Source organism: Cavia porcellus, unplaced genomic scaffold (assembly GCF_034190915.1).
Source record: "Cavia porcellus strain 051 isolate PalLab524CR breed Dunkin Hartley unplaced genomic scaffold, mCavPor4.1 scaffold_4, whole genome shotgun sequence".
NCBI classification, from domain to species: Eukaryota; Metazoa; Chordata; class Mammalia; order Rodentia; family Caviidae; genus Cavia; species Cavia porcellus.
The window spans coordinates 23,816,846-23,843,455 of NW_026947487.1; the positions used below are offsets into that span (position 1 = coordinate 23,816,846).

At 38.7% G+C, this 26,610-nt stretch overlaps 1 protein-coding gene across 17 annotated transcripts in view; it reads left to right on the forward strand.

The window, feature by feature from the left end:
- Lmo7 (LIM domain 7) overlaps positions 1-11,304 on the forward strand; it is a 192,354-nt gene extending 181,050 nt beyond the window's left edge. For 14 of the 17 annotated variants that reach the window (XM_063246861.1, XM_063246863.1, XM_063246857.1 and 11 more), the window contains 6 exons: positions 1,124-1,176; positions 3,414-3,627; positions 6,038-6,334; positions 7,958-8,066; positions 9,158-9,260; positions 10,570-11,304. In XM_063246861.1, the coding sequence (XP_063102931.1) occupies positions 1,124-1,176; positions 3,414-3,627; positions 6,038-6,334; positions 7,958-8,066; positions 9,158-9,260; positions 10,570-10,592 (799 nt within the window). In that variant the 3' untranslated portion in view covers positions 10,593-11,304. The remainder of the gene's footprint in view (positions 1-1,123; positions 1,177-3,413; positions 3,628-6,037; positions 6,335-7,957; positions 8,067-9,157; positions 9,261-10,569) is intronic. The other 3 variants (XM_063246858.1, XM_063246862.1, XM_063246866.1) reach the window with 1 other exon arrangement.
- The last annotated feature ends 15,306 nt before the right edge of the window (positions 11,305-26,610 follow it).

Here is a 26,610-nt window from a genome sequence, read left to right on the forward strand (position 1 = left end):
TTATAGAGATGAAATTCTTCTTTAGGAACTTCTGTTTTCTTCAGTAGTTGTAAAGAATTGCATCTCTAGGCAATCAAGATGACTATGATGGTATAAGACTAGATAGGGAAAAGGAAGGAACTAACTAGGAGTGAGCTGACTATAACTAGAACAACATCTAGTGATAGATGACCTTATTTGTAATGAACATCTCTGAGTAACTGTATCAGTAAGATGTTTATCTTTCCCTTAAAACTATGAATCTGTTTATGTTTAAAAATCTGTGTGGAACTGAATAATTTTATAGAATTAAATAATGTTATGGAACTGAATAATTAAAATGCAGGAAAAGGAAACTTAGGAATCCTGGAAAACAGGAAATATGTCTAGGGAGTGCCATTAAAGCATGCCCTGGAGGCACTGAGAAGTGTAGACAGAGATCATTCAATGAGTGTTTTATTCCTTAGAAGTAAACTTATACACAAATGTAGTTGTTGGCCAGTTGTGGCACACCTATGTTGTAGCTTATTGCATTGTATATGTATATTGCATACATATGTATGAGTATTTGTATACTATTGTATATTACTATTTTTGAAACTCTGTGTGTCTAGGAATGAGATCAACATGTGTTGATTTATAGACCTAAAGTTAGGCATGTTCAGAAGTTGATTGTGCATTATGCTTTAATGCCTATTTGGAATACTGGGATTGCACTTGGAAGATTGCTGTACAGAGTAAACAATGGTGCCTTAATACCCAAGAAGTCAACATCATGATGCTGGGATGGTATGGCAGGAGCAGCACAGTCTGCTTTTGGGTGACCTGGTGGCAGATGCTCTATATACCTGTATAAAACTGAGATCTGGGCCCAGATGAGCACTGACAAAATCTAGTTATCTTAGTTATAGATGCTAGGGCACTATTGTCACATGTTTCTGTCCATTTCCAGCATCTCTTATTCTATTTTCTGATAGTTTATACAATATGAAAAATTCCTTGGTTTAAAAATACATATAGGTCCCAAAAGGCATAGGAAATAAATCAACTGCTTTAAAATGATCTTTTTACTGTTTTTGTTTCATAAATATGAACTAGATATTCTTAATGAAATGTACTTAATATATTATGATTTGTGTTTTAGGAATAAATCCAGATCTACTACTGAACTGGATGATTACCCCACAAATAAAAATGGTAAATGTGATTTTTTAAAAACTTCTTCAGCACAATTGCTTATTTCTGTAATCATACACTGTGATTAGTATTTTAAGAGTAAGATATTTAGATTAATTAGCTAACATTAAAATACTGTTTTTAGTGTAATGAAATAACTATTTTATGTTTATTTTGGCTTTATTTATAATGGAGCGTATACAGGATGGTTAAAATGGTTTTTAAATAGTTAATGAGCTATGTGGGAATTTTGGAAAGTAATGTTGATACAGTTTTGCATAGTAGATTTCATCTTGCACCAAAGAAATGGGACAGAAGATACTTCTGTAATATACCTGGGGACTTAAAAACTGCATAGAGTAGTACATTTACATGCCAAAATGTCAACAACCCAATGTGATAATGATTTTACTAACCTCAGAAAAACAGTTAGGAAGCTGATACTGTTAGTTGTATGTTTCTGATGAATACATGTAGTGAAATTACATATCTAAGGAAAAATCTCTCAGCAGTCAGTGTAATGTAAGGGTTTGTACTGCAGGCTGCTGGTCACTTATGTAAGTGAATGAAGGTCCAGGCAGACATTGAGGTGGGCGCGCTCTCCCCAGTGCCAGCTTGTCACTGACCCATAGGTGAATGCAAACCTCTAATAGCCACTTGTTCCTATTGTAAGAGAAGTGAAAAAGTAAAAAAGCACAATCTGTTTTTCTGTGTGTTGTCTTTAAATCACTGACAAGGAATTATAAAATATTGCTAATCCTCTGTGAGCAAACAGAGCATGTCTATTGGCTGAAATGGTCTGGTGGCAACTCGCTGGTAACCTCATTGAAGCTTGCAGAATTTTCATGTACCATTAGGATTTATGTTTTTTTTCCATTACTTCTTTCCTTGGACAAGTAAAGTCTTCTATTTCTTTGTCCTACATTGACTTTCCAGCTTTTTTCCCCCCCTTTTTATCTCTCAGAAGTCTTAACTGTAATCAAATTGACTTCTTTCTAAATTCACAATTTATCAGTCATTCTTCCAGTCATTGGACATTTTCCCTGTTTGATTTTTCAATTCCTTATTGCCTGAGTTTACCCCTTGCCTCTATTAAAATTATGGCTTAAGTACTTCAGTCTTCTATTAAATATTTTTAACCTGCAGCGATTGCATTTGTATGACCTGTTAGAACAGGCAGTGTGATTCTCTGGAATGTTCTGGCTCATAGTCCTGGTTTGTGTCCAGTCTGATTACTGTGTGTGTGTGTGTGTGTGTGTGTGTGTGTGTGTGTGTGTGTGTGTTTGTTCTTCCTTGCATTAATGAATTACAAGTTTTTGAATAAAAGGTAGTGGAAATTATTAAATGCTTGAGGAAATAACTTGGTTATGCCAATAAAGTACTTTAAAAATAGCAAATGTTTCATGTAATATTGAACTACATTGATAAACTATGTTAAATACAGTCTGTGTAAGAAATCTTTGGTGACCCTGTTCATCACTTACTGGCAGATGGGGTTAGATAAATCATAAATTCTGAAAGAATAAGTTTCCTTAGATAAAATTTCCTAACCCACATTGAGACATAGATGATTCTTTAAAGTTGTAGTTGTTTTACCCAAATCAGAAATTAATCAACAAATTCAGGGGACAAAGTTCTTGGGATAAGTTCAACATCCAAATTACAGTTCTGCAAGTTTCTTAGAGCAGAAACAAGTATGATGATACTCATAGACTATCATTTGGATTACTTAGCTGTTTTTCCTGTTCAGTGAGTAAGTATGCCTATATATATATTCAGCTCCCACATTGCTACACCTTGAACATGATCTAGTCTGTGACTTGGACCGCAAACAGGCCATGTCTGTCTCCCCAGGGGGAGTGTAAATTTTTAAAAAGAACTTCTGCTGTGTTCTTGTAGTGTTTTCCCAGCAAGCATTCAGGAAGTGTGTGCCTGATTAGTTTAAGGAGGGAAGGAACATGGAAAGGAAATATATCAGGATAAGCATTTTGCAACTGAGTGTTGCTGAAACCCATACTGATTGTTTCCTTGTTGGGCTATGTTGTGATTCTCCTGAGGGCTCTGCGGTGTACCTCTGGCTGTGGAGCTAGCATTTCCAGCAGTAAGAGGAGACAGTATCTTCTCATGCAGATACCTCACGGGAAGTTGATAATGTTAGCACGTGTGCAATGTGTCACTGGTAGGCTGCCCTATTTTTGGAGGTTATTTACTATCATTTCTTTACTAATCCTGATGCTTTTGATGTGTTTTTGATTTAGAAAGCAACAGATACTTAGACCGAATAGAGAACACGACCTTTTCACATAGGATCTCCAAAAAAGATCAAGGTCCCTCAGGAGCAGAGCTAGAGAGACAGCAAATCCTTCAGGAGATGAGGAAGAGAACATCTCTTCACACTGACAGCAGCTGGATCCGGCAGCGCAGTTCCAGTGTGAATAAAGAGCCTATCTCTCTGCCTGGAATTATGAGAAGGTGAGAGGCAGTTTAGGAATTACTTTGTCTTCACTATGGGACCTATATTTAATTCATGAACATGCAAAGATAGCATCATGATTTATTCTTTTTTTGGGTATTTGATGCAAGTAAGACAAGTCAAAAACAAAATTAGCACTATTTGTGCCAAACATGAATCTTAATTTGTCTATATCATCTCATTTAATGTGGGGGAAATGGTTTAAGGTAGAAATGGTAACTGTATTTCTATATGAAGAGAAACTTTAGCTTTAGCAGGGAAGACAATTGGGCAGGATCACATAGTTAATAGTCTTGCTTTAAAACTCTGAAGTGGGATTCTGATTATTTAAAAAGGCTGTTGAATTAAAAAGGAAAACTGCTTATGTCTATAAGGAGATAATGGTTACATTGTTGTCTTTGTAAGGGGTTTCACAAAGTGTGAATTTACCTTTGAGAAGGTAAATTATAACAATGTAAATCTGAGATGAATAGGTGAACATTTAAAAAGATATATCTTGTAAGCAGATTATGTAGATACTTCTTTACTTAACCAAGAAAAGTTTTTTATAGCGCTCTATGAACAAAGAGTTAATTTTCTCAATATACGAATAATGTTTTTTAAAAAAAATCAACAAATGAACCGTAACAACTTCACAAAAAAAGACATGTGACACAAATGGGAAATTTATAGGAAAGAGAAACAAAAGTTAAATGTAGCTGGTTATGGTGATGCATACCTATAATCCTGGCCCTCAGGAAGGCAGAAATATCACTGAGAGTTTGAGGCCAACCTAGGCTACATAGGGAGTTCAAGAACAGAGTGGAATATGTAAGTAAGACTTTTTTTAAAAAATGAAAAAGAAAATAATTCTTAGTTTGAAAGCTGTACATACCTTGGTAAGGAGCTGGGATTTCCTGCCCTCCTTCTAGAGGTTCTGTTGAGAGCCAGCCAGAATTCTTGACTAGGAACCTCTTTTCCTGTGGGCCTCCCTATATATCTGTGCGGGCCACCTCAGGGCATGGCCCTGATTCAGAGGGAGTCTTGTAGAAGGAGAGCCCCTGGCCTGTGTTTATCATACTCGAGTGCATCACATTAGCTGATGTCACACTGGCCAAGTCAGTCACAGGTCAAACTCAGAGTAAGTGGGAGGGGAGTGCAGAGGGTAATGGACATAGACGCCTGGCTCATGTGGGCTCCAAGGTACAGACCATCATATGAAAAGGCATAAAGTTGGTCTGAGATAATTAAGTGGATATGAGGTATTGAAAACTGTGTCATACCACAGTCCTATTTGATAGGTGGTTCAGCACACAAGCATACTCTATAGGTATATAAACATGCCTGAACTTTGTAAATCTATATGTATATGCAGATATTTGCTTGCATAGGTGATAAAGGTCTAGAAGGATCCACAGCTAACAGTGGTTACTGTTAGGAATTGGGATGATAAGAAATTTATGGGTAGTTACGGTAAACAAGGGAGAAAGTACCCTTGCCTTCCCTCAAATATCCTTCAGTACTGCTTATTTTTTTTCCATAGGTTGATATATTACTTTTCTAATGTTAAAGTAAAAACAAACCATTTTAAAATTGGCATAAGAAAATATCTTAAGAGAAATAACAAAAAATTTGACCAAGTAGGAAAAACCCTCCTAGTTTGGGGTTAATTTTTGTAAGTCACTAATAGTATAAGTATACAACTTTAAGAAAAACTTTCTAAAAGGTGCATATAAGTCAGTGTGTAAGCTAGATCATATTTTCAGTGTGCACTGAATTTGAGGAAAATGGCTGGTGAATACTTGTTATGATGCAGGCACTCAGCAGTTGCTGGAAGTTAGAGCTTGGGAGGTGAATGAATGAGAGCCTCACGGGAGCCATGGCCTGGTTGCTTTAGGATCAGGATGATGGTGGCTTGAAAGCCACTGACTGGCTTTTATTGTAGATGACTTAGCGTCGATGAGATTAAAAAGACATCTTGTATAAGTGTTATGAAAATTAAGTTTAAAACCATAGTTACAGTGTCTAGCCGAAAGCCTAATCATGTTTAAGTGCTTCATATGTAGTTTTTGGTTGAATTTTGAAAGATCTTCAGATTTATATATCCGTTAAAGATGTAAAAGGTAAGTGCCTATCTCTTTAATCTTAGCCTTTATTTAAAAGTATTTTCCTTCTAAATTTCCTTTACCCTTTTGTTGGTACTTATTCTTTTGCCTAAGCACCAGATAAATAAAAGTGAAGACCTATCAAAGTGAAAATGCCTCTGACGATGACACACAGTTTACTAAAAGTAGTTTTATATGTAACTGGACTTCTTAGATACCTGCTGTGAAATGCACAAGACAGCTCTTTTCACAGATGTCATGAGGTGCTGGGTAGATTTCAAACTGAGCTTCTGATGCGCTCTTGATGAGTGCTTTTGTGTTTCAGAGGAGAGTCTCTAGATAACCTGGACTCCCCGCGCTCCTGTTCTTGGAGACAATCCCCTTGGCTCAATCAGTCTTCGGGAGTCTACGCTTCTTCCTCCGTTCAAGACTTTAGTCGCTCATCTCCTCAGTTCCTGTCCACATCAAACCGGGCCTACATGCGGAACCCGTCCTCCAGTGTGGCTCCTCCTTCTGGGTCAGTGAAGACGGCTGCCCCTTCTGGCACGGCCACTACCCGCTCTGCCACCCTGCCCAGCCATTCCATTTCTACTTCACAGTCCAGCTCTCAGCTCCGCAGCAGGTGAGGCCTTGTGTTTCCCGTTTTCCTCTCTTGGTTTCAGGGGCCTTTCTCATTTAAAATATCCCCAGGCTTGTGCCAGCATTCTTATAAAGAAATATGAGCCCTTCTCAGTGTATCAGAGTGAGTTCTTTCATCAACTCAATTGAGAAATCTTTCTTAGTATCTTCATAGGTACTATAGATTTGTCTCGCAAACCCATCTGAGACCTTTAAAATGTTTGCTTATTGCCAGGATCCAGTTTGTCTGTGTTCTGGGTGGAAGAGGAATATGAAGACTTTTATGTGGAATCACAAAAATACAAAGCAGCTCATGAGTACTTTTCACATTTCTGAGCAGAAGTGATATTACAAAATGTTTGATTATTTTCCATGACACTGTCACACACACAAACACATTTTGTAGGAGCTGAAAGAAAAAGAACACTGTAATCAAGCTCCATAGTCTGGGGAGCTTTTAACAAGATGCATTTAAAAGAAAATTATTAAATTACTAAATAGATTAGGTGTTGCTTTGGGGGTTTTGGTTGCCAGAACTCTTGCTTACTACCTGTTTCCTAGTTCGCCACACCATGTCCAGGCTGCATGAGCCTAATTGTGTAGGTTCCGTGGAATGGGAAGTGTGTAAGAGACAGCCCCTTGATGAGCTCTTGCTTTGTGCTAGGAAGTAGAGCACAGATGTCAGTGTGGATTGTGTTAGATCTGAAGTTTCTCCACGGATCTTTTGAACTTTGCCTATGTATACATATTAGTGCTTCTGTTCTACTGACATGTATACTACTTTTCATCACAAATGAAATATTTATAAGTTGAAATACACTGGGGTTAGATTTTTTTTTTTGCTATCAAATAAGAGAATGTAGAAGAAAACATTTTATAGCCAAAAGAATATTACACTTATCAGTCTCTATAAAACTGTTGAGACATCAGACACTTGGTAGCCATGCCTTGCTGTCCAAATGCTGCAGGAATGTGAGGGTAGTGAAAAAGCACCTTAGCACCAGGAGAGGTGAGACCTACATCCAAAAGCGAAGTAGATGTTCCCTCCCCTATTTTTGGCGTCTGATAGGTCCCATTTCATTCTCAGCAGAATCAATTGTAGAAACCAAGAAGCACAGTTCAGGAAGGACTGACACCGCTGTTTCACTAGAAAATTGGGCAAATAAAAAGGTACAAAGTAAAGTGAGAAGCATGTAATGGTCGACTCACAACAGGTCTAAAAGGAAGTTAGGACAGTTCTTAGCAAGGGAGATAGCATAATATGACAGGAGTTGAGTGCTCTGGTGTGTTTATCTGGCTAGAGGCTGCAGTGGATCAGAGGTGAGGAGATGGACTGCTGAGTAGGTGGACCTAAGGAAGATGGTATCATCAAGTTCCAAATGGACTAATTTACACTCAGGCTGTTTATTAAGGTAGATAGGCATCAAGGGTCCCAAAGCTGCTGTGCATATTGACCAAGCTTACAGTAAAGTCAGGGCATGCTTTAGGTGAGTGTGAACAGTTTTATCCTCTAGTTCTCAGGGCCTGTTTTGAATTACCATTATTGATGTTAATCCAGAGTGACTTTACACGCAAGCCTTGCACTGCACAGGTGAAAGCCTCCATTCCGTTCTTGTTCTGCATCTAGGTCAGTCAGTGGGAAGCGCGTGTGCTCCTACTGTAATAACATTCTGGGCAAAGGAGCTGCCATGATCATCGAGTCCCTGGGTCTTTGTTATCATTTACAATGTTTTAAGGTGAGACTGCAACAAAAAACCCGCAGGCCTGCAAAGCTTTGCTTGGAGCGCGCATGGCTTCTTGGAGCCGCTGGGTGTGGTCGTGCCATTAACAAGCTAGGTGCTGTGTTTGTCAGTCTGTGCTGCATTGGATTCACACACTTGCTACTACTCAGTTCTAGAAACTTGAACCTTGTTATAAAAAGTAAATCTGAGAACACTATGCATTTCCTGTTTCTAATCTGGTAGCATTCTATAACATTTACAGTGCATAAATTGTTTTCTCTAATGTGTTGCCACAGGCATACTTAAAATGCAATTTGCCAGTGTTACTGATGGCATAGGGATATGTAATTACCACAGTGTCTAAAAGCCTAGCTTTGACTAGAGTGACTATGTAAGGAAAAACCACTGTAAATATTTTCACAATTGAACAGCCTAGTTAGGCCCAATAGGATTTTGTATATAGCAGAGAACTAAGGCTGTTCTAACTGCTTGGTTTCCAGTACTTATTTCTCGAGAGATGTCCGTTGGTTCTTGAACATGCATTGGGCCAGAAGCAAGGTCCCATTTGTTGATTGTGGAATCTACAGACCACAGCTTGTTTAAGCATGCACTGTGCTGGCTTGGGCTGTTCCTAGGGAAAGCAGAATGAGTCAAAATAATTAGTGTTTGAGCAGATGGGACTAAAATTCCCAGCACTGAAGAGAGGCTCCCCATGGGAACACTTCACCAAGCTGGTACCACAGGAACACTGGGCATGGCCCACTGCAGAATTGAGCACCAGAAACATGAACTCCATTCACCTTAACCAGTCCTTTCATGTGGTGACCTCTGCTTCCATGAGGGTGCATGAAGACTAAAATTTTTTAAGCCAATCAGCAAATTACTTCTGCTTTGGAGGGTATATTTAGATTGATCATCTTGGCTCTTAAAATTGGCATTATGAATGCTTTAATGTCTTCTCTGGCAGGCTTGATTTTAATCTACTAATCAACTCTTGGCTTTTTGTTGTTGTTGTTCTTGTTGCTGAAATGTATCTGAGAACTCAGAGGCTACATTCTGAACTTTCTTGAGCTTACTGATTGTGGGTGTTCTTTTTTGTCCCCTAGTGTGTGTCCTGTGAGTGTGACCTCGGAGGCTCTTCCGCAGGAGCCGAAGTCAGAATCAGAAACCACCAACTGTACTGCAACAACTGCTATCTCAGATTCAAATGTAAGAGAGCAAATCAGAGAGAAAATTTCTTGTCTTTTAAAGAGACCGCGAGCTCCCCTGCATTTCCCTGAGCCAGCAGCCACCTCCCCACCAGGTTCACTGCCATAGCATTTCTGGGCTTCAGGATCTTAGTCTGCCCCTTCAAAGAGAGTGTGTAGCGGATGGTTCTGTGTCAGAGTTTGCCACACAAGAGTGGGGTGCGGGGTCGAGGAACTGAAAAGGAGCCCAAATCTGAAAGTTGGAACAGTGTCTCCTGTAGTCTGTGTGGGGTCTGGAAAAAGCTCTGCTCTCTCAAGATAACATAATTGAACCAAAACAGTTAAACAAATCATCTTCACAGATTGTAATCTGCTTCTTGATTAAGGATTGGTCTGTCATCATCAGCTTATTTCTTTTACTTAACAGACTTTGATTATGTGATTTAGAATATACAAACTTTGAAAATGATCATTTAAAGTAATAAATAATTCACTATGTTAAGTGTTGATGTGTGATCATATATCGATACACAGTATTTTCACAAAGGAAGCCTTAATTCTGATTATATAACATTCCAATATCATCTTTTGGCAAAACTTGAGTTTTAAAAATTTCAAATGCTACTTTGTATTCAGCATGTGTTTATGTGTTATAAAATGTAGGACAGCATAATTAGTTTGTATATTGTTTATAGCTACAGCAAGAGAACCATTACTGTTGCGTGTATTTTGAACCTTGATGCTGGTAACATGTTTCTTCCTTATTGCAAAAGGGTGGTACAAGTGGTATCAGCAAAACCATTTGCTTTTGAACTCTGAGGTATTTGTATGGTCCTTTATATGAAGAGTGGTTTGGAAATGGCTTAAATCCTGCCAGCTCTCTCTTATCTGCTGGCAGCTCTGAGCTTCCTTTCCAGCTGTTCAGGTCTTCACTAGACGCTGGCGCTGAGGCTGGAGAATATCAAGGCTGGGCATGGACAGAGAGTGTGTGTATGTGTGTGCACTTTTCTCTTTGTTCCAAAGCCAAATATAATTGATTTTTGGAATCATTATTGTAAAATTGCCCATGCCTTGTCTCTCCTTCAATGCAAATAAGAGAGAGTTAGGTATAATTTCTTTCTGTATTAGCAGTTAGTTTTACCCCATTTAAAAGTAATTCTAGAGCCCAGAGGCGGCTGTTTGCTTAGCTTTTTCCTTAGACTGAGTGACAGGTAACTCTTTCTACCTCACTGTGCTGCTCTCTGAGTGATGACTGCTATGTATCCCAAGTGGCAATATTCATGTGTTTGTGAATCTAAACATTTTTCTCTCTTCTCTCCTTGCCTGATCAGCTGGACGGCCAACCGCCATGTGATGTAAGGCTCCATGAGAAAGCACTGTTGCAGATAAAAGAAGAGGTGGTTGCTGCTGATATAGATCTATAAATATATGTTGTATGTCTTTTTTGCTCTGTTTTTTTTTAGAGAATAACTTTTGAGGGGCTTCATTAGACTATCTGGGAACATTGTAGTCTTGGTAGAGTCTGTGTTTTGTTGTTTATTTATAAGAAAGAAATTATGTGTGGGGAAAAGTGCAGTATTCATTTACTGAATTTAGCATCTGAAAAGCACAAGAGAAAAAGAATTTAAAAATATTTTTGAGGTGGATAATGATCTAATTTGACTATTTAGTGGTGTTTTGAGAAGGGCATTTTATTTTACTTTTTTAAAGTTCTTAAACATTATTTGGAATAGTTAATATAAGCATCTATCTGTTTATTGTAATGTATACTAAGTTAACACAGAAGCATATGAAAGTTTTCATTTAAATCCACCTCTAAATTTGCTTTCTGAATCCTTTCCATCTATGTAATATGTTGAAAAAAATTAGCTTATGTAACATTTATTTGCTTGATGATGGGAGCTTTGTTTTCTTCATCAGAACTGTTGCTAAGTAATTCTCAGTAGAAATTGCTTGTTTTCATTAATGGAAAATAACCATGGTTTATATATCAGAAGTTTTCTCCAGAAACTGATGAGCTTTTCTGTTCAGCTACATTTGTAAATAAACTTGCTGCTGCATTTAAAGAGTGGTTCTTTTTTACTCATATATGTCTTTTGTTTTGGCCTTTTAATCATATTAAAATACATGAGCATTCTAGATTTAGCAGGTCTACCAAAATAGCACTGGTATATAATAAACCACACATCTTCAAAGTGTACAGTTTGACAAATTTTGGCATGCGTGCACCTGTGAAACAATTACTACTGTCTTGATGGAAGGTGTTAATAAGGAACTTTGTTATTATTTTAATGAAGTTATATCTTTGAATACAAAACATTTGTATGGTAAGAAGTTTGATAATAAATGGTTGAATCATTTCAATGAAATCTTTACATTCATTTTTGTTACCCCAGAGAGTTTAGAAAATCTACAGAGAAGGAAATCATGGTGTTTTAAAATCTAGAATGGAAATGCAGGACTAAAAATTTTAGCATGCTTTAAACCAATATATAACCTTGCTTGAATCCTTTAAAATAATGTAAATGAAATACATAATCATAGGAAAGTAGAACTGTATCAAAACAGGTTTAAAGTATGTAGTTATGAAGTATTAATATGAGAGAAAATTAAATTTTTAGTTCCAGTTTCAATTTTTGTTGAGCACTTATTCTTTATATTATTGGTCATACTTATTTATTGAGTAAAATTTACCAAACGTCCCATATCATAGATCCCTTGTGTTTGAACTCATTCTGCATGTAGACTTTTATCTTGCTTCCTTACACTCCTAACACTGAGTTAACACATTTTTCCATGTTCTGAAAATCTTCCTTTCCCTTTATGCTGGTGGTTGAACTCAGGGTTTTGAGCAAGCACCCTACTCTTGAAGTATACCCCCAGCCCTCTATGTATTTTTTAAATAATTAAATAGTGTTTCATTTTTTTGGCTCTCCTGACAGTTAATAATATCACCACTGTGTACATTTCAGTTTTTAAAATTTAACAATTTGGGATACATAATTATAAATATATTTCTAATATAAATTGTGTGGGCTCAGTATTGTTACATCTCCATTTCTTTTATTTTTGTAGATGTGAGGTTATTAGCTTGATGTTTTGCATTTTAAGGCTTTCCTGATTTATATTGCCAAAGTGGTTTCCAGAAGCATGCTATCTATCAGCTTCGACTCCCACAAGCAACACTTGGGCTTGTTCATCTCACTACATTTTCACAGAAATGAACTTTTTTCTGCTTCCTTGTTTTTCACCTGACATGTAGTAGCCCTCAATATGCAGCAATTGAATAAGTCAGTTATATTTTCTTCCTTGTTAATTCTGCATGGTTCTGCCCCTAATTCATACTTTAATTTTGCTTTAGTGTTCTTGTTTAACATTTTTTTTTGCCATTACTCCTTTTCAAGTAAGCCATTTGTGTTTTCTTATCCTATTCATTCTTCTCCGCTATAATGACTTTTTCCCCTCACACTGTTGTGCTTTCGTGATGAAAACTTCATTGTAAATTGTTAAGTGCTATTTTCTTCTAGGATGTCAGTTCTATAGTACCTTTGTATTTGTTACGTGATCTAAGAACAGAGAAATCTGCTCATTCTTTTAAATCTGTCATTCAAACTTTATGTATCAGGCACTGCTTCAGGTACTATGAATACAACAATGAATAAGTTCAATGTTTTGGCTCAGATCAAGTTCCTGTTTCTACTGAAAGGAAGTGGTAAAGCAGTACATGAAGACACAACATGCAAGTGGTGATATGTACAGTGGACAGTAAACAGTCATCATCAGAAGAATCCAAGAGTGCTGAGGATACAAGTTTGACAGTGGTCAGGGGACAACTTCTTCAGCAGTTGAGTCAAAGTCTAAAGAAATAGGGAGAAAACCACATGGATATTTGAAGAAGAGCATTCCCCAGCAAGTGGCACAGTCTTGAGGCGATTGGTGTTTTTATGAAGCAAGCATGTGTGATGGGGAGTGAAGGCGTAAGGATTATGGATGTGAGGAGGAAGGACACGGTTCTGCAGGCCACTGTAAATACTGTCTTTGTGAAAGGGATAGGAAAATATCAGAGGGCTTCAAGCAGAGCAGCAAAATGGGCTGGCTTATATATTAAAAGCTCTGCAGACTTCTGTGTGCACAATGACTTGCAAAAGGGCCAAGGTAAAAGGGAAACCAGCTCAGAGCCTGTTGAAACTGTCCAGGCAAAAGTTGGGGTTCACATCAACAAGGTATGAGCAGAGGAGACAGGGAGTGGTGGGAAGATTATATGGTAGGTATAGTGTGTGTATTTTAAAGGTAAGGCAGACAGAATTTTATGTAGCATAAGAGAAAAGAAAGAGCAAAAGTTGACTGAAATGTTGGCTTGGAAACCCAGAACTAGAATTGCTGTTTTCTGAACTAGAGCTGGTTGTGGGTGGAATGCCAGAAGTATTGAGGCAAGAAAAGTGGAAATTTGGTTCTTAAACATTATGTGGTCTGTTAGATAGCTGCTCTTTAAAAGAACCAAACAAACAAAAAATCTAAAAATATAGTAAGCCTCTGCCTTACAAACATTTGAGTTGCTAGTTTTCACAGATGTGAACAGACCTTGCATTATGAACATCTGTAGCTATAAACAGATTGCTGATGTAGCTCATTTGTCTGCTGGACATTGTCATAGTTGTGCTGTTGAGTGCTAACTGTATAATGTGATAGTGTGCAATAATGCTGTGGTCAGTCAGAGCCCAGGATGTCTATAAGCAAGAGGAAGAGCATTGGTGATGTGGAGGGACTGCCATGGAGCACAAAGCAGTACACGTTGTATATTTATATCAAAGGCATGTAAGATCCGCTTTGTTGGTCCTAACAAATCTGACTTACTAGCATTTTCCTGAACTCAAGGCATGAATGTGCTGTACATCCCTCCTTTACATTTTTTATATAGAGGGTTGCTAAATTGCCCAGGCTGGCCTTAAATTTGTGATTCTGTTTTAGTCTTCCGTGTGGCTCATATTTCAGGGCATGTACCACCATGCCCAGCTCTGTTAGCTATCTAAAATGGCAAAAGTGGAGTGCATGAAGGCTGAAGGTGATTATGTAGTGTCATGGGTGAATAAATGGAATCTAAGCTGAGATTCAAGAGGCATTACCAAGATTCCAAATGTAACTAGAGTGGAGAGGTGGCCCAAGGACCGAGTCCTGAGTCCTTCAGTATATTATATTAGAGATGTAAAACAGTGTCTACGAAGCAGGAAAACAACCAAGATTCTGGTATTCTGGAAGCCAAATCAAGATATTTTTGAGGAAAGAGGAACCGGTTATGATAGATGCTTCCCAGAAATTCAGTAAAAAGACTAAGCATTGACTTTGGGAAAACAGCTGTGACGTGTCTTTTCCCAGATATGCAAGGTATGGTGTTGGCTGATTGGCGTTCAAGGAGCTTCACTTGTAGATTTTACATGTGGATGGTCCTCATCCAGTTTTCATAACCTTTAAAAAGATGACTTTTCTCTTTCTTTCTCTTTGTCTCTTTATCTATTTTCCCAGAAATATGATCTGACAATATGAAAAACCATCCCTAGGAATGTATATATCAGTCCCTATAATAATCAGCAATAGGAACTGTACTTGCCAGTATTGGTGAGTTGTCCTTCCCCACCAGTGTAGTTCCTGGGGAATGGGTGACCCCGAATACTGTGAAAAGAAATGGTTGAGTACACGGGGGCTGCTCCAGAGGGAGAACTAGTCTGCTAGGAGGCATGTCTGCTTTGCTGTGTTCTGATATTCTCACCCTGTAGCTTCTAGTTGAGGTACAGTGTGATGATTTGGATCAAAATTGTGCCCCCAAAGGCTCACGCATTGGAAGCTTGATCTCCAATGCAGTGGTGTTAGAAGTGGGGTTTTTGGAACATGATTGAGCATGAGGGCTCTAACTTTCTCAATGGAAAATGTTGCATACTTTGATCGCATTTTTGGAAGGGGATAGATACTGTAGGTGGTGGGGCTTAGTTGGAGGAAGTAGGTCACTGGAGATACCTTCTAGTTCACTGCCAACCCAAAGTAATGAAGTCTGTGGACCATGGGTCAAAACTATGAGCCGAAATAAACTTTTTTTTTTTACTTTAAATTGTTTTTCAGATACTTCGTTACAGTGATGAAAAGCTGACTCATGAAGGCTATGTCATACTGCTATATTTCAAGCTAAATATAGGCTTTGCCCCTTAAATTTACAGTTCAGGATGAGTCAGAAATTCCTGTACAGATGGCTTACTAAGGCACAAGCATGTACATGATTGAGCATGTAAAATCCATACAGAAGGCAAGAAAACAACATCTAGATTTTTTTTATAAAACATGGATTCTAAAATTAGTTATGATTCCTAAAAGGAATTACATGAAAGAGGCACCTATTAAAGAATCCTCATCCATGATAAAGGGAACTTGGACTACAAGTGCAATGCGTGAGAATCCAGGAGCCACATGCTAAGGGAATAGAAGTGATTTTACAGTAGAGTTTGTGTTTGAATACATCTTTAAGGGCAGATACAATCTTAACAGATCAAGCATATAGAAAGAACAAAATACCACTCCTGAGCTGAATTCCACATGCCAGTGGTTTTTCCTTACTTTGTATTTCCACCAAAACTTTACATAGTATATCCTGTTTGGTAGAGGAAGAAGCAGGTCACTAGCTACACTCTGTTTAATAATGTGTTCAGTCCTGATAATAGAATCCAGTTTTTCCTTGTGATAAAGAATGGTATTTTTAAAAGGTGTATACAGTGTTCTTTGGTTAAAGATTTGCTTTATCTTAGATTGTTGCAGTACCTTTTTCTGGTGAATTCTGTAGCAGAAATAGTGATAATTGATAATCTCAAAATTTAATTAAAATGTGTTCAGAAAGTAGTAATTATGTGACCCAGTACTTACTAAAAGAGGAATGTTTTCATGTTCTATTGCACAGTAGAATACTATAGTTCACAATTTACTACAGACATTCCTTGTTCAAGGGCAAAGTTGTGATCCTGTAACTAGGCATTCAAATAAATTTGTCACTAAATGAGGAATTGTATGAAGTATTTATAGTACATATTCAGAACAAAAAAATGGTCGAAAGAAACTCCAACTTGATGACTTTTGCTTTTATTTGCACAACAATGTGCAGAACTGTAATGTATAACAACATAAAACTATTGTATGGTACAATCAGCAAAAGTTACAGTATTGTATAAACAAGGAATATTGTCCAGGAAAGGCATTAAGGCTCTATAAACAAGGTGTACAGAACTGCACAAAAGAAAGGTGGATCATGAGACTGAGTGGCAGGTCCTATGTCCAAACACTGTATCTCGGTTATAAATCTGAACAGTCACTAAACAGAACATTAAAGGAGGAACATCTGTATATTTTTTTTGTTGTTTTTGGTTTTTGTGAGTATCAGAGATTGAATTCATGAATCCACACTTGCCAGGCAGGTGCTTATGCCACTGAGCTAAATCGTTAGCCCCAGTCTGTGTTATGTTTTATAGAACTAGAGGAAAGGAATTCAAGTTTCCCAGCACAAATAAATAATATTTCTAGGAGAGACAAATATTATCCTGATTTGATCATTATATACTAAATAGGTATATCAAATTAATACATTGTACCTTACAAATATGTACAATCATCATGTGTTAATTTAAAAAGTGCTTTGAAAAACATGGCCCCAGAGTTTTACAAATACCAGATTAAAAATGTCATGGGGATAATGGATGGTTTCCAAAAGCACTTTCCAAGGCCGTTGTACATGGCTCATTCCCATTTAGGCTTCTGGTCAAATTTCATCTGGTTAGATGATTTCTCCATGACTAACTGTATTGACTTCCTGAGGCGGCTTTCTCCCTTTCCGGTAGTTTTATCCCTGTAATTGTTGGACATCGTTGTAGTCATTTCCTAATTATTTGGGTCTTCTCTCAGAGCAATGAAAGCTCCATGGGGGTAGAGATTGTCCATCATTTCACTGCTACATCACTGGTACCCAGAATAATGCCATACTAGATGCATGATGCAACAAATAGTACAAGATAGAAGGTTCTGACCCGGGGTGGTGAGGCTACTAACAAGGAACAGATGATTGTGGCAGAAATCATGAATCACTAGTGTGACAGGACCCAAAGAGAAGTGAAACAGTATCTCCGAAGGCTGGGCAATTTAGAGACTAATTTTTGTTGAGAAACAAGATGTGTTCTGTTTTGGAAAGGACACCCTATGAAGTTGACATATTATTAGAAATGTCTACAGGTAAATAAGTGGAAATAGAGGAGTGAGTAGAAGGGCAGGAGAAAGAGGTACTATTCACTTAGGGAAGCTTTATTTGTGTGCTTAAACGGTAACTATAAAGAAGTTTACTTCCTTACTTGACAGGGCTTCAAAAAAGTTGATTCATCCAGTAGTTCAATAACGTTACCAAAAGAGCCTATTTGAGGTCGGTTAGTCGTCCGTGTTGGCCTAGTCCTAGAAGTAATTGCTATCATGGTTGCAAGATGGTTGACGGGCTTTACACATCCTTATATTATATATTGGAAAAGAGATTGGCTTCCTGTTCCTCTCCACTATGGAGAAAGACTTCTCAAAATCTTCCAGCAGAATAATCTACTCATGAGACAAACTTGAATTATTTGCCCTTTTGAATAATGGGTAATTCTATTCTGGCAACCAGAGTCCCATCTGTGAAGAGCAAATTATGTCTTCGCTGGTCATGAGGTGACGATGGGATAAATGTTGAGGAATCAATCACAACTTCTAATTAGCTTTTGTGAATTCTCTTAAAATATTTGCATGATTAAGACCCTGTCTTGTTTGCATTGTATTTCTTAAAAACCAATATAGGAAAGACGTGAGACAAGAATAATTTTTTGATTGCACCTAACAAGGATCACCTGTAGGAGTGATTACTGATTGAAAATTTTATGTATTCCAGCAAATAGAAACGGCCAGCTTATGATAATGATTAGGTAGAAACTGGGAACCTGGTTAATTTTTAAATTCTTGTTATAAAGTGTGAGAAAGATCTCATGCTTTTTCAGATTTTATATAAAATTTTATATTGATATGGGGAATCCTTTTTCCACTGGCCCAATTCTTTGCATTATGCACATTGATTCTTGTCTAGCAGGGTCTTTGTTAGTTGGTCTTTTCCCTTTTTGCATTATGTCCTTTTGCTAGTACAGCCAAGATCTTGGTTAATTTTTTTTCTTGTGGGTTTTCCCTGTTGTCAAAACCTTTTGGGCTATCTCTATGAACTGACCTATTATTATCCCTTCAAAACCCTCTAAGTTTTGCAACTTTCATTTAATATCGGGGCCAACTGAGACACGAATGCTATATTAATAGCTCGTCTATTCTCTGGTGTCTCTGTAGGGTCTATCGGTGTATATATACGATAGGGCTCTAAGCTCTAGGAGGCGCTCAAGGAAAGCCAACAGAGACTCAGAAGCCAATTGTCTTATCTCAGTTACTTTTGATAGATTAGTCGGCTTCCTGGCGGCAGCTTGGAGCACCATAAGAAGAGTCTGATGATACGGTTTGAGAGCCTCCTTCCTCCATCTGTGTTGGGGTCCCGGTTGGGACAGGTCAAAGGGAAAACAGCATCGAGCCTCATTAGATCTGAAGTGGGCTCCCTGTTAGTGTCGAGGACAGATCTGCATGGCAAAGTGCAGATTTGCTCGAGTTCCTCAGATCTGAAGAGAGTCTTCAAGAACTGTTGGCAGTCATCCCAAGTTGGCTGATGAATGAGAGCGCTGAATCCTAACCATTAGACTATTTGATCAGGGTGCAAGGCCGGCTTATGAGGGGGTCCGAAAATGACTTGACAGACCTGTTGAGAGACTTGGAGGTTAAAGGTTCCCTGTGAAGGCCACCCAGCACCAAAAGAAGGCCATTCGAGTTCACAGAAAGTTCTCAGTCTTTTAGGCAGGATCTCCTTATCTGGCAGCTTGATCCCTAAAACCCTTAAATTGATTAAGAACGAGTTGCAAGAGTGACAAAGGGGAGGAAGTAATAGTAGACATGCGAGACCAGGGGTGCAGAGAAGCGAACAAAGACAAGATGGCAGAAGCCTGCCTCACAGACAAAAGATGACAGAAGCTTGCCACACAGACAAAGACAAGGTGGCAGAAGCCTGCCTCTCAGACAAAGACAAGATGGCAGAAGCCTGCCTCACAGACAAAGACAAGGTGGCAGAAGTCTGCCTCACAGACAAAGACAAGGTGGCAGAAGTCTGCCACAAAGACAAAGAAGTATCCAAAAAGCTGTAACAACTGGAGCAGGTTCTGCAACCAGGAGCTGGTTAAAACCACCAGGTGGCCACTCTCCTGCTTCCTACTCATAGAACTGTCCCAGGAATGTAACCAATTTGCTAGCTGCAGTCTAGCCTAGGAAGAGCATGCTTTTCAATTGAGTAACCCAAATAGCCCCACAAAAAAAATCATCTAATTTAGTTAAATCAATCAGCTTTAAAAAAACCTCTAGGAGACGGCTTACATATTAATTAGGTCGGTCTCAAATTATAAGGGCTCTCAGCAACAGATGAATCAGGACTAGAACAGGAAGATGAAAGTGTTTGGGAACTAAGACAAGATCTCAGCGATGTCTCGCCCCGGAGCAAGTCTGTAAACTCGACTCCCCAAACTGTGCACTCCCCAAATGTGCACCCAACAGAGGAGGCTGGTTCCTCCTTCAAATGGTGGTAATCCACCCTAATTTGGCGACGTATGACCTCAAATGGGAGTAAGCCTGAAAACTTGACCCCCCAAGTCATAGTAAGGTGAAAGATTGCGAGCAAAATGAAAATAATAAATACTTGCCAGTAGAAGGAAGCCATGTTCAAAAAGATCCTGATGTCATCTGAAGAGTAGGGTGAGGGTAAAACCTGCAAAAGTTGGGATCCCAGAGGGACAAGGCCCCAAATCATGTGGGCTGAAAAATGATGGACTCCAAAAAATTTTAAAAAGCACTTTATTAGCTGAGCTCAGTGGTGATACTTGTCCCTGAGGCAGTTAGGAAAGTGTGTGCCTGAGCCAGGGGCTGCAGGGAGTTATAATGTAACAAGCTGCAAGGGGAGGGATTGGGGTCGGGTCTTAGGATCAGTTTGTTCCCATAAAAGGAACTGGGAAGGCGGAAGAAGCAGTTACAGAAACCAGTGAGGTGGGTATGTTACAAGGTTGCAACTTCATTGGCAATTACACAAGTTTTACAGGAAAAGGACAAGTTATTTTATAATAAGTACAGCACATTTAGATTTTTGAGTTTATAACAAGATTTATATAAAATTTTATATAAGATTTTATATAAAATCTTGTGAAAGCAAATTATGAACTAAATATTCTTCCTTATGATTTAGTTTTAATCATGAAGTTTGATACTGTTCAACATGTTACAGAAACAGTACCTAAATGAAAGAAAGATGCTCTGCACCAAGGAGATGGAAAGTAAGTGTTTATTGTGCCAGCAGGCTGGTGGGAACCAGCTCCAAATCACCAGTCCTGAGTCAGTTTTGGGTTTGAGTTATATAGGTTTGCAAGCAGGAAGTACAGAAGCTTGAAAGCATGGTAGGTTTTCATTGGGTTGGTTTAGTCCTTGTCTGTCGCTGGGTAGAAAGTCCTTGAAATAGGTTGGAAAACAGGATCTACTTTTAGATGGACAAACACAGACATTGCAGCTGCAGTCAGGCTGGCCGGGGTCAGGCTATGAAAAGCAGCTGACACAGTCAAAGCTGACTGGGTTTGGTAGTTTAGCTGCATGGTAGGCAGGATATGTATATCTTGTCCTGATATGATGTTAGGCTGCTAGTTAGCTTTAAACTTTCAAAATTTCTCTCACATTTAGGTGACCTGGTAAGTCTCTTACTCTGTTTTCTGCTCTGTCTGATACTCTGGTATGGGATAAAGATCTTGAAAGTGTTTTTTTGGATAGTTTTTCACAACACAAGTTGTATGGAAGATTATCATAAATTCTTGTTTCTTTTTTTTTTTTTTTTTTTTTTTTTGTCTTTTTCATTTTTAGCCATACCAGGGATCGAACTCACGACCGCCTGCTTGCAAGGCAGGTGCTTATGCCGCTGAGCTAAACTCCCACCCCCTATAAATTCTTGTTTCGATTGGAGAACTGGATTGTACACAGAGAACAGTTCAGATCAGGACATGGAATTTATAATATTTTTATAGTGATCACCGGGAGTTAACACAGGAAAATGCAGGAAATCTATACACAACACCAAAGACATATATTATTTAGTCAAGGGCTTAAACCCCACAGCACATGTCCCACATGAGTCCAGATAAAATAGAACTGAAAAATTCATAGAGGCTTATTAGGGTCAAGAAAATGGTGCAGCATTTTTTGCCGATTATATTCAGGCTTTAAATTTACATATTTTGTGTTCTACTTGCTTTTTTTTTTTTTTTTTTTTTTTTTTTTTTTAAGTTGAGGTGCTTTTTTACGTCTATAATGAATTCAGAGTTCAGACCTGCAAGCGAGGCACTGATTGATGCCTCTGGCTCTTTTGGGCTAGACAATCTGTCCTAAGTTGGTCAGGAACTCATTTGCCATTTCAGCCTGCTCCGCACTAGCAGGCTACCCTTCATGGCTACCCTGCCCTGAGGAGCTCCCAGGGCAAGCTGTGCAGCCACGATGCTCCTGCAGCTTTCTCCTACCACTCAGACCAGCAGTTCAGGAGCCAGTGAAGTGCTGTGCTTGTTACTGTCCCCAGTTCAGGGGTGCTGAGGTGTGGATGCCTTCATTCACAATCTGTTTAGGGCCTCATCTTGAGAATGCTGAAGGGGAGATCAGGGGGGAGGGAAGCCTGGAGATTGCCTCTGCCCCATGTGTGCTGAGAGTTTTCTTGATACCAAGTGTGCTAGGAATACAAGAGCACCCACCTATGGTATTTCCACACTGTTGTAGTCAGGGATTGTACACAGAGAACAGTTCAGATCAGGACATGGAATTTATAATATTTTTATAGTGGTCACCGGGAGTTAACACAGGAAAATGCAGGAAATCTATACACAACACCAAAGACATATATTATTTAGTCAAGGGCTTAAACCCCACAGCACATGTCCCACATGAGTCCAGATAAAAACCCAGAGCTCAGGACAATGCCTCCCACGAGTCCAGTTAGAGGCCCAGAGCCCACAAGAAGGACTCACGCCAGTCTCTTTTACGGATCCATGCTGGGAAGACCCAAGGGTCAGCGGTGGAAGCCAGAAAGTCCATGCCAACAGGATGAAGGAGCTGTGCTAGTGGGATGAGGGTTCTATGCTGGAGCCGAGAAGTCACACAACAAAGACCGGGGCTGTCCTGAAAAGCACCACAGCCATCCTCAGCGACATGGAGGCCCTGAGCTCCTCCAAAGACAAGCACAGTCTGTTATGTGCCAGGAAGCGCATGAGTAGTTCATCCTGGAGACCAAGCAGCACATGTCTTCTCCTCTGGAGCCAGGAAGCAATGCTTAATGTGAGGACCAAAGCTTCTCCCGGAGAACCAACAGCTCAGACAGCAACTTGTAGGAGAACCCACAATGTCTCAACGCCTCAACCCCTCTACACCTCCCTTCTCCACCTATTTATCCTGGCTACCCTCCTCAGGTGGAGCATCTTTGCTCAATGTGTGCTGATGGCGTTAAGTTGACCCTCAGTTCTCAAACCATAACACACAATGTAAACTCCACCTATGAAAACAACTCATTTCCCCACTAAGGTTCAATGTAGTGTCTTTTTGGACTCAACCCCTCTGATGACAGAACCCTCAAATCTAGTTTTGTGTATTTCTTTTCTACAAGTTGTTCACATATGCACCCAGTCCCTCCTTCCTGTGGGTGGCATCTAAACTCTGAGTATGTTCACGCAGTGACAGTGACATGGGCTTGTACTGGGTCCAGGGAGGCTCTCTGTCCTCTCTGGTCTCTATGCTGATGTTTACCCATTTGGTCCCAATTAGAAGATCAGGGCTGTGCAGTTTCACCACTCTCCACTGCTATCACGTGACACCTCTGGGTCCTTTGGTGTATTATACCCACCCTTAGATCCTTGATCACATCTGCAAAGTCTTTTGACCATAGAAAGTAACACATTAATAGGTTCCAGAGGTTAAGGGGAGACTGTCTCAGGGAGGTATTACTCAGTATACTATGGTATGCTGATATTTACCAGCCAAATACTCACTTTGATACTTAATGCCAAAACCATTCACTTATATCCTGTCCTCATGGCTGTTTCTTAAGAGAGTACATTAATATAAGTCCAACTGCAAACACTAATATTTCATAGGTTGTCTTTATAAGTGAGTGCTCATCTCCAAAATTATAAAAAAAATGGTACTTATTCTTAGTAGACTTAATTTTCATTGGGACAGTGGTGGTTTCAATGACCTCTGCAGTGCCCATTTTGCCAGTGTATAACTCATTAGTTACAGCAGTGCTATCCAAAATGAAGTACAAGGCAATCTGTTATATTTGTAGGAAGAACATATTAGCACATTTATTTATACACACTTTTATGTTTCAAAATACAATTTTAATAAGTTTTCTTAATATCTCCTGGCAGGGTTGACTTACATAAACCTGCCTTTATGGCTCTATTTGTCATCTGTGACATAGATGTGTCTTGTGGCCTGAAGGGGAATTTAATTCCCCACAGAGAAAGGGTTGGAAGTGACACCTTCTTGTGGTTATTTGCGTTCAACATGGGGTGATGTCTTGAAATAAACCTGGGGCATAACCTTGCAGACAAAGTTTTATTTCATTTTATTTTAGTTTTGCTGCATTGAGGATTAGACTTAGGGCCTCAGAACATGCTGAGCAAGCTCTCTTCTAGCCTTGCAGGCAAGATGTTCAACGATGTATGAAGTACATTAAAACATTTTTTAAAAACCTGTGCTTTCTCAGTGATGCTTAAAGTCAAGTAAGGGTTAATCCTATTATGATAGGCTATCATACAGTAAATATAATGACAGACATTTAGAAGCCTCCTCTGAGATTTCATTATATAGTGGCAGATGATAGGAGGCAAATACCCTTGCTCTTCCTGTTGAGGTTTAAATGGCGGAAATAATATACTGAAAATAACATGGAGATTTCTTTGTCAGCAAATATTACTGGAAGAGATACAATGAATATTGCCAAAGTCAAGAAGAAACAAGTATGAGAACAAATAATTCAGTGTGGGAGGATTGCTACACAGTACAGGTGTCTCCATCACATCTGAGTTTATGATATTTGCTAAATTTTATTTCAGTAATGAATGCAAAAGAACCACTTTATGAGCCATCAAAAGAAAAACATTCCAGAAGACCAGATATTCAAGAATAGATCACTTCTTTATTAAAAACAGGTTATGATAAAACTGTGCAAGGTTACCCTTTGAGGAGGTAGCTATTTTGAAATAAAAATTCCTGAATAAAGTTAAACAAAGCCTCATCTTATCATACTATTTTTATCCCATTTATTGCAAGTTTTAGGCTTAATAAAATTGAAGCCAGAAATCCCAAAGCAGTTATTTTTATAAAAACCAGACCTTTACTAGGGTAGAATATCACTCTAAAATAAGTAAGAGAGTGGCCAGGAAAGTCTTTTGTTTTTCTATGTAAATGTTTGATGGCTTTGTTTTTATTATTCTGTTTGGAAATAGTTCAACTTGAAGATGTTATGCGTTCCTTCCTTTGGAAAAAGTTTTGTTGATCTTTTCCCCCCCAAAAGTGGGTTATTGTTTTCCTAGTAGATAATTAGAATACACTTGCATAAATTTGATCAGCTTTTATTAAGATGAAGATAATCGACAAAGACAATGAATAAGAAAATAATTTTTTTGAAGTTCCTTTTTGAAGATTCCAAACAGAATATCACAATAATATTTTAAAATTTCCATTGTTATGACTTTTTTCTTGCAAAACACTAAATGTTTTACGTGTAAAATTTTTCATTGCTAACATTCATTTGAAAATATCTTCAAAATGATGTTATTGTAGCAGATTGTGATCAAATTTATTAATATAAAGGGAAAGTCATTGAATGAGCATAGTGGGATTGAAACTTACTGGCCCATTTTTAACGAAAGCTCTCCTTAACAGGTATATGGCACTGAGCATATGAACAGTATGTATGTCTTAGTAAACCAGCCAGTGTCCCACTCCTACCTGCACCTGTCCTTTAATGAAAGCCATCCAAATCAAGGGCACCCATACACTACCTACAGCCAGATCTTCTAATCTTTATCTCCAACTAAGATATTTAGTAAAAATAGGATATAAAAGCAAAATAAAAGATAGGTTGTAGGAAACAGGGAGATACATTGCATGGAGATAAAAGGGATCTAGGGATGGGGTTGTAGAGATGGGAGAGGACATAGGGAATTATAAAGCATCAAGATGTGAAAGGTACATGTACCAATACCCCATAATGAATGTATTTATTATGTATTATTGTTTTTGTCTAGCTGCCCCCCAAAGCCTCATGCAGTCATGGGAGGGGGTTTTTCAGAAATAGCTAAATCTGAAGTTTGTGATGGATTCATGGTCTAATGCTGGGTTTAACAGTATGAGTGCTACACCTGCCCTACGGCAGGTAGCCTACATACATAATATGAGGGACAGAAAAGTCTTATCTCTCATTGCGTTGACTGTCTTCCATTGTCATCAACTGTTTTCCTGTGCCATGTGCTACCTTGCCATTGAGCAGCTGATTATGGTATGAAACCTCTACAAACTGTGAGCTACATAAATGATTCCCCCTTTAACTTTGGGTGTCAGGTATTTCGTCTCAGCAATAAGAAAAGTAACTAAGATATTATGTATTGCAAACACACTAATAAAATAGACTATTCAATCTTATTTTCACAAAGCTATCAAGAAAAATTAAAAATTTAAGGTAGTGTGGTCTGTTTTGTATCAATACACAGTTAAGACTGCTTATGTTTCTCTTTTTTAACATTTTATTTTTGGCATATTTTAATGTTACAGCATGTCATAGTGCTTGTGAATGATTCATAAATATGCTGGGTTTTTTTGGTCACTGTGACAAAACATGTGAGGGTGACAACTATCAAAGGAAAGGTTCATCTGGTTCATGGTTTAGACAATAGTCACCTGGCTGTTGTTTTTTGGCAGAAAGTGGAGGGACAGAAACACCACGGCGAAAAGGCCTGAGGGAAGAAAGCCGCTCACTTTGCGGTAGCTATAAGCAGAGAGCTAGGGGAAGAGAGCGTCCTGCTCTCATACCATTGGTAGATGACGCTCCCCACATTCAGAGCGGATATCCTTGCCCCATTTGCTGTGTAACATTGCCGGTTAGTCTCTGACACCCCACAGACACACTCAGAAGTGTGCTCTACTAATTTCTATGTTTCGCGATCCGACTAAAG